Raw genomic sequence first — 8,242 nt, forward strand, 5'->3', positions numbered from 1 at the left:
GCAAAAATGTAATTATCTGCAACATTCACTGACTGGAAGAAATTTGTTTAACATTAAAACCTATTTTCTGCACATAAAATAAAATAATTTTTGTGTTTACACACAGCAGAAAATAAATAAAATCAAAGACTAGCGGTCCTGTTGCTCTATTTTCACCTGTAAAGCAGGCGGAGGTTTGCCCTGGTGCAGGTGTGCCGCAGCGGTCAGCGGGGAGGATCTGGGAGTTTCTCAGTGAATGTCACATTCCCGTGGCAGCGCACTCGGTGCTCGCTCGGAGGTTTAGGGGTTTGTTTCGCTGTAAAAAGAAGTTTTCTTCCCACGCAGTGAACAGCGGACGCTAATGTTTTTGTCACTTTTTATGGAATCAAACTCAAAGTAATGTGATTACTTCCACACTTTAAACGCTGCACACTCACACTCTCTCCGCACTCGATATATTATTCTTCTGTTTGGATCAAAGCATGAATAAATGAATAAAGTCATCTTTGTGTTTCAGATACAAAATAAAAACAGCTTTCACTTTGCCAAAATACAGAAATATCTCATATTAAACTTTGGGTACATGAACACATCCATCCACCCGTCACACCAACAACACCGACCTCTGCTGTAGGTTAGAGATGCAGCGCTGTGATGCTCCACCCACTCTTATCCCACCAAAGGTTAAAACAACACAACAATGTATGAATTCATAGGTTCAAAACCCATAAATATGCGTAATCTAAAGCTGTGACCACACCGCTATCAAACAATACACTTGGTTGGTCTAAAATACAGAACAGCAAACAAGTTTAAACTGGAGGCGTCGTCTCACTGCAGGCAGGCTTCAAACTTCAGTAAAGTCTTTAATCCTCTTTGGTTTTCTCATGGAAAGAAAGAGCGCTGCAGAGAAAGAGGAGAATATGTCAGAGACAGACGTGGTCTTCATTCCCAAACTGAAGCCAGTGTTTGAAGCTAAAACCCGCAATTCCTCTAACGTCCAGCAGAGGCAGCAGTGAGTCAGCCCCACAGACTCCAATGTTAAAGCTTTACAGCAGAATGAAACATGTTTACAGCCTGATACGCAAACTGTTTGGTCTCTGTAGATCATTTCTACCTTCATAACAGATTTTTAAATTGTGTTAAGGAATAAAGTCTGCATTACTAGGGGCGTGGCCTATGTAACTGACAGGTGGATGGTGACACAGGTGGGTGTAGCTGCTAGCTGTCTGCTAGCTTCACCTGAACTGGACCTCTGGACCTTGTTTGTGCTGTTGGAGCCTTTTAGAGCATTTTTAATGACATCACCTGACCAATAACATGGCTGCTGTGAGGTTGCTGTAATAACAGACCATCCAACAAGTCTGACTAAGAGCTTTGGTCAAATTCCAGTTTTCTCTGGATGGTGCTGATTAGCAGGTATCTGTGTGATGCTTTATCTGAACCATTAACTTGTCCTACAAACAAACTGGTTTTAGTGATTTTTAGTTTAAATAAACAACTATGGAATAAAGTTTTGTACCAAAGCATAAAACTGGCATCTTCACTCAGTCCGATAAAGGAAATGCTGGTTTCAATTATGCATTAATTACCTTTGAAACTGAGCTTGAGTGAAGGCTCCTCCTCCAGCAGGGAGTCTGAGTCGGGCCACAATTGGTTAACCAAGATTTTAGCATTTTCAAAATGATCAAAATAGAAGTTGGGTGTGATTGTGGGTCTGTCTGGTTCACAGAATTTCAGGTTCTCTCTCAGTTGGTCAGAATCAAACTTCAGTACCTGAAAAAGAAAAGAGAGAGTGAACAATAAAGCTCAGTGACTACAAAGATTAGTTAAGAGCTTAACTGTCAGACACACATCAGCCTGTGAGTTTGTTCCATCCATCTTCTTCCGCTTATCTGAGGCCGCGTTATGGAGGCCGCAGCCACCTCCTCCAGTGTTCCCAGGCCAGCCAAGAGATATAATCTCTCCAGTCTGTCCTGGGTCTGTCCTGGGACCCCCTCCCAGTGGAACATGCCCAGAACACCTCACCCAGTAGGGCACCCAGGAGGCTTCCTTGTTACATGGCCAAACCAGCTTAACTGGCTCCTTTCGATGTAGAGGAGTAATGGCTCTACTTTGAGCCCCTCACAAATGGTCAAACTCCTCACCTACCAATGCCCCTACAGTCAGACACCCTCCAGTCCCTCTTCTTGAAGATGGTAACCACCATCCCAGTCTGCCAGTCCAGTACTGCCCCTTTCCATACAACACTGTAGAGGCATATCAACCAAGACAGCCCTGCAAGATCCAGATCCTCCAGAAACTCAGGGCGAACTTCATCCACACCAAGGGCCCCGCCACCAAGGAGTTGTTTAACTGCCTCAGTGACCTCCCTCCGGTGATGGACTAGTCACTCCCCAAGTCTCCAGACTCTGCTTGCTTTATGGAAGACTGGGATTAAGGATGGTCCTTGATGTATTCCTTCCAACCCAACAATATCCTCAGTCAAATCAGCTGCACTCCGGTGTCCTGCATCTGGTGTGGGGGTTACCACCATGACAGGCACCAACGACCTTGCAGCCGCAGCTCAGTGCAGCAGTTGAAGATCTCGCAGACGGGGGCCTCTGTCAGGTGTTCCCGGCGAACCCTCATTTTACGTTCAGGTGCACCAGGTCTGTCCACCATCGTCCCCTGCCACCTGATCCAATTCCACCTCCAGGTGGTGATCAGTTAAAAGCTCACCATCTTTCTTCACCCAAATGTCCAGAACATACGGCCACAGATCTGATGATCAATTACAAAATTGATCATCGACCTGTGGTATGGGGTGTCCTAGTGCCATGTGCAGTTACGGACACCAGACCCTTCCTCCCAATCATGCCCTTCCAGGTCTCAGTGTTGTTGCCTGCATTAGTGTTGAATTCTCCCAGTAAGACGACCGCCCCCAGTTGGAGCACGCTGGCAGGTTACTCTGAACTGCTGTTCGGCGCACAGGCACAGATGACAGTCAGGACCTATTCCCTGACCTGAAGGTGCAGGGAACATATCCTCTTGTCCACCAGGGAAAACTAGGGGATACTAAGATATCCACCCCAGCTGAGACAAAGTCCAGCCTGTCTCTGGAACCAGGAATCAGTCACCTGGAGGAGTCTCAGTAGCTGGGATCAGTTTGCAAGTGTGTGCTGGCCACTGCCCAGCCCCTGGGATCACTGGGACAAGCAAACCCCTCCCCAACAATAAATCTGCAATTCACAGAGGGGGTTAGTTTGTTGTTGTGGGGCGATCGTGGCTCAAGAGTTGGGAGTTCGTCTTGTAATCGGAAGGTTGCCGGTTCGAGCCCCGGCTCGGACAGTCTCGGTCGTTGTGTCCTTGGGCGAGACACTTCACCTACCGCCTACTGGTGGTGGTCAGAGGGCCCGGTGGCGCCAGTGTCCGGCAGCCTCGCCTCTGCGCCCCAGGGTGGCTGAATGGGTGAATGATTGTGTGTGTAAAGCATTTTGGGGTCCTTAGGGACGAGTAAAGCGCTTTACAGATACAGGCCATTTACCATTTGATTTTTAAATTTAATTGTTATTTACAGCCAGATTATCTCATAACCACCTGTCCGTTCTCCACATGCAGGGCGATGGCAACATTATCCCAAAGATAAAACTCAGGCTGTCCAAACAGCTTCAGAGAGTCCATCTGACTTGCATCAGGTCTGCGGATCAGCTCGTACCTGAGAGGAAGGCCAAAGACAAACAGTCAGTGTGGCAGTATTATCTCACTCCATGTAAAGCAGACAGTAAAAGTCCTAAATATACTTAAATATATACATAAAATTATTGGAAAAGATCAGCTGACTGGATGTCAGGAGGAAACCTTTTAAAATTTGGTATATTTGGTATATTAAATTTGGCATAGACTCCTCCACCTGTTCACTCACCCGTAGTTATAGTGGCAGCACACTCGTGATATTTGAGGGCTGGAATGTAGATTGAATGTCTTTGCCTTCAGATTTAGCTCCATCACAAAGGTCTGGTGCACTTTACTGAGGATGCCCCCCCAACCCCATCCTCCACCTTCCCATCACTTGTGAATGAGGCACATGATTTCTCTGACTCAGGGCAGTGACTGTAACTCCTAACACATTTGTACTTTTGTGAAAGCCGCTGAATTAAAACTGAAAGTGTGCACTTCAGTCACATCTTGATCATTGGAATTAAAATGACACAGGCAAAACTACAAATGGTGTCATGGTCCAAAAACCTCTGCACCGACCTGGATGCCTCAGATCAGATGTACGACAACAAAGCTGATCATTGACCTGAACACAGCGTGTCCTGGTACAAGTGCATCTGCAGCAATCCTGTAACAGGATGTTTGTTATGGGTGAAAAACCAACACCACTCTGGTTTAGATCAGGCTGCTCCTGTCTCCTACATCCAAATGTTCCTACCATCCCAGAGTCTCCAAGAAGCCCAGGTATTCTTCCCTGCTGCTCATAGAGAGTCGACCCTCTTCCTTTGTCTGTGAGCGTTTATCTCTGTTTCTCACCTGTGTGTCTCACACATGGCCTCCGACCTCCAGATGAAGCGTCCGTCTCTGTACGCGCAGACAGCGTTCGGGTCATTACCAGGAAGTAATGGAAACTCTGAGAAGAGCTCGCGATTGGCTGGGCTGTGGACCAACACAGAGTACTGCACTTTCTTTTTGAACAGGCAGGTCCTGAACACTCTCATGATGGGCGGAGCTCCGAAGCAGAACTGGACACAACAAAAGGTCTTTCAGGGAGACTCACACCTGTCACACACCTGAGGTAATGTACATGATGTACTGATAACACACAGAGAAAAGCTGGCTGACAGATTGTTCCTGGTCACACGGTGTTTATTATTTTTAGTGTGTAGCTTTGACACAAACTCAGACTGTTGTAGATAAAGAGTTGTTCAGTTTTGAATAATGTTTGCATCGTCAGGAAGAAAAAATTCCCACCTCTGTAAATGTAAACGTACCTGCTGGCTGTAGGCGGTCAGCACGTCCTGCAGGGGGAAGGTGAAGCGGTACGATCCATACCTGGACTTCTCACTGAAGGCCGGAGAGGTGGCAAATCTCCACAGGAAGCTCTGCTGCTTCGCGGCCTGCTCCTTCGTCTGGTTTGGGTAGGTCTTCTCCAGCAGCCTCGTCTCGGCCGCCTGGATCTCCTCGGGCCCCACAGCCAGACTCCACCACACCAGGGACCATTTGTGTGGATCCCTGAAGCCTCTGTGAGGATCCTTGAAGCCGCCGTCTGTCCTGATCCAACATAAAGCCCCTCGCTCTGTGTCGTGTTTCAGCTGAGACACGTGAAACTCGGGTCGGGGGTATTCAGGGACGTTTTCTTTTAGGAGATACGGGTTCTTCAAGTCACGAGCGAGCTTCTTCAGCTCATTCAGCCACAGATGCTTACAGTTCATGAAGTGTTGTATATATCCTCTCCTGTTTCTTTGTGTCTGCATGATCAGGTGGAGGCTGATGCTTCCTGTCAGGAGTGTGAGTGATCTCTGATCACCAGGCTTATATTCAGACCACGCCCCCACAGTCCAGGGTGTCCGACTCTCGTGCTCTTACACTGCCCATGCAAATGGGACAAAGCCTGAACGCCCTCACACAGGAACTACTCTAAACATCAGCTTCCATATTTCAGCACCAGCACTGATAAACATCACACAGGGAAAGAAAGAAGACGCACACTTCCCCCTGTCATCTACCTCTATCTCACTGTTTCCACTTCTGTTACAGGTTCAAGTGTTAATGAAGTGAAACCCGACTGCAGCTCAGACAGCAGGCTAATGAAACCCATTAGTAATTATTTTAGCAGATTACATAGACACATAGAGTTTAGCAGATGTTTACAGAAGCTTGTTAAACACCTGCAGCAGCAGGATCCATATGAGCGTCTGCAAAGTAACGTCTCTCAGTAGCTGCATACGGACAATACTGTGATATTGAAAGGTTAAATATACAGTAATATACACATGATAACATTGGTCTGTTTCTAGAACATGGCTCAACAAAGTTCGATCTCAAAATTTAATCTTCAATTTTTGATCTCTCATATGTCACAACCCGGCTCAAGGACGTGACAAGCAAGTGGGAGACCACACACAGGCTTTTAAAGGCTGTGAGATATTTTTAATGACGATAAGGTGAAGAAACTTAAACATGATTGAAATGATATAACAGCCATAACTGAAGCCTCAAATGAATCTGATGGGTGCCAGAGACCCCGCGGGTGTCTTTATATACACTGGGACTGGCCTTCTCAGGTGTGCTGCATCTATAATTGGGTCAGCTCCACCTACCTGCAAGAAACAGGTAACAGAAAAAGCGAAACACAAGACCAGCCCACTGGCTGTCACACATCATCAGTACAGAAGATATCCACATAAAATATTCAGGGCTGAAAAACACATTTAAACTCTGTTAAAGACGAGATGGGCACAAACTGTCCTCAGTGGTCTCCTGCAGCCACCTTTGACCTTTTGTTCGATGTGTTTTTGGAACAGGAACTATTGATGAGGACTTCCTGCTCGTGGATGTTGTGTGTAATTTAAAGAGATGTGGAACACAAAGCTGAGGTCAGATGCTTTGGATTTACATATGTTTTACTTTCATTTATTTCATCATCCCCCTGAAAAAGTTCTCTGAGTTTCTTTCACGTCTTATTCAGCGTTCATCGCTGCGACGTATCGGTTCTGTCACTTGTGAGCAAAAATAAACTAATGTAAGTCTGTTAGTAGCAACCAACCCGGGAACTTAAAGATACCTTTGTTTCCAAACTCTTTAGACTGCGATGACTTCACAGACAGACAGTGAGAGTTTGTCTCCATGCAGTTCATTAACCTACAGGTCTGAAGATCACAGCCGTGTCACTGATGTTCAGCCGTGTCACTGCGCACAGAGATTCCTGCAGATTCTCTGAATCCTTTGCTGATAATATTACTGTAGATGATTCACAATTTCACATCGAGAAGAATTGTTCCACATTTTCCAGACACAGTTTTTTGAAGATTAGCGAACCTCTGCCTCTTTTATACCCAATCACGTTGCCATGGTTACGCTCCTCCAGCTCTTCCTTTTGTGCCGTTTACCTTTTCATCCGTTTATCCACAACATGATTACAAATAGCAAATCATACAATAAGTGGAGCTTATTGTGTGATGTTTACAGTCTGTCATAGAAACTATAAGATTAAAAAAAAGAATACAGATGATTACGATCAGAATAATCAATAAATGCTCAATCCATTTATTGATTATTCCTCATCACACATGACAGTAAACCAAACATCTTCAAGTTTTTAACTGTCATTCAGAATAATGTGGACGTCTGAGTTGAGAAACAGCCATCTGTCAGTATTTAGTCATTTATTATTTCATCTGATCATTTCCTGATCAATAAATAGTGCAAATATTAGTGTCTGATGTGATCTGACCACAGCCAGGAAAACCACTGAAACCCAGGGACTCCAGAGCTGCTGCACCGTGAGTGCTGTTTGGGTTTTCGACAGCAGGGGGCGCAGCTGGGCTCATAAAGCCGAGTGTTCCTGGTGCAGGTCTGAGTGAGCACAGAGGAGGATGACTCTGAGTTTGTTCACTTTGTTCCTGTTCTCCTTCAATGATGTCACTTCCTTTACTGGCTCTAAAAACTGTAACTTTAACATTTATTTCTTAAATCCAGCTTCACAGAAAGAGTTCTGTGGCAGTATTTTAGAGCACGGCTCCATGCTGCACATTAGCCTTCATACATGTGTTTCATGTGCACTTTAATGTAACAGAGTAAGGAGCAGGTTCTTCATTGAGTCACTCTTTTAATGAATATGTTCAAAACAAAAAGAAAAAAGCCCATCCTGATGTTCTTAAAGGTTTGAGCTGAACGATTCAGATGCATTCATATGGTCTACATTATTGTCATGCTCTCCAGGATCTCTGGGATGTTGTTTTGCTGTTTCTCACCAGGGCGGATTCAGGCTCTGGTCCCCACCTCTGTCCTTGTCTGTACTCCACTGCCTCCCATCACGGATGATAACTCCTGCACCACTCAAGGCCCCAGTGGAGTTTGCTTCTTTGTTGGACTGTTGTGCTAACCTGTGTCAGTGTAGCCCTGGTTCGCCGAGTGATCTCGATCTAGTGCTCCTCTCTAACGTATATCTCCTCTCCTTGACTTCCCTGGACCTTCGCCTGTTACCCCCACCCTGTGGTGAGCAGAGTACTTACTGGCTGACAGTGTGTGTGAGGAAAGATGGATGATACAAGCACCACCT

At 45.8% G+C, this 8,242-nt stretch overlaps 1 protein-coding gene across 1 annotated transcript; it reads right to left on the minus strand.

Moving 5' to 3' along the window:
* On the minus strand, positions 1 to 6,008 carry LOC146510632 (uncharacterized). Its single transcript, XM_085175064.1, has 5 exons — positions 4,953 to 6,008; positions 4,495 to 4,703; positions 3,559 to 3,676; positions 1,572 to 1,755; positions 1 to 882 (listed from the first exon to the last, which is right to left on the minus strand). Exons 1-5 carry the CDS (start codon positions 5,433 to 5,435, stop codon positions 827 to 829), a joined length of 1,050 nt encoding a protein of 349 aa, XP_085031190.1. The 5' UTR covers positions 5,436 to 6,008; the 3' UTR covers positions 1 to 826.
* Between the last annotated feature and the right edge of the window lie 2,234 nt (positions 6,009 to 8,242).

This window comes from Neolamprologus multifasciatus, chromosome 10 (assembly GCF_963576455.1).
Source record: "Neolamprologus multifasciatus chromosome 10, fNeoMul1.2, whole genome shotgun sequence".
NCBI classification, from domain to species: Eukaryota; Metazoa; Chordata; class Actinopteri; order Cichliformes; family Cichlidae; genus Neolamprologus; species Neolamprologus multifasciatus.

What these genes read in the sequence shown, in the direction of transcription:
- LOC146510632 (XM_085175064.1), bottom strand. Translation starts at nt 5,435, where the DNA reads ATGCAGACACAAAGAAACAGGAGAGGATATATACAACACTTCATGAAC. An exon ending in TGACCGCCTACAGCCAGCAG is followed by an intron (nt 4,704 to 4,952) that starts GTACGTTTACAT and finishes TGTTGTGTCCAG; the next exon opens with TTCTGCTTCGGAGCTCCGCC. An exon ending in ACTCAAGCTCAGTTTCAAAG is followed by an intron (nt 883 to 1,571) that starts GTAATTAATGCA and finishes CTTTCTCTGCAG; the next exon opens with CGCTCTTTCTTTCCATGAGA.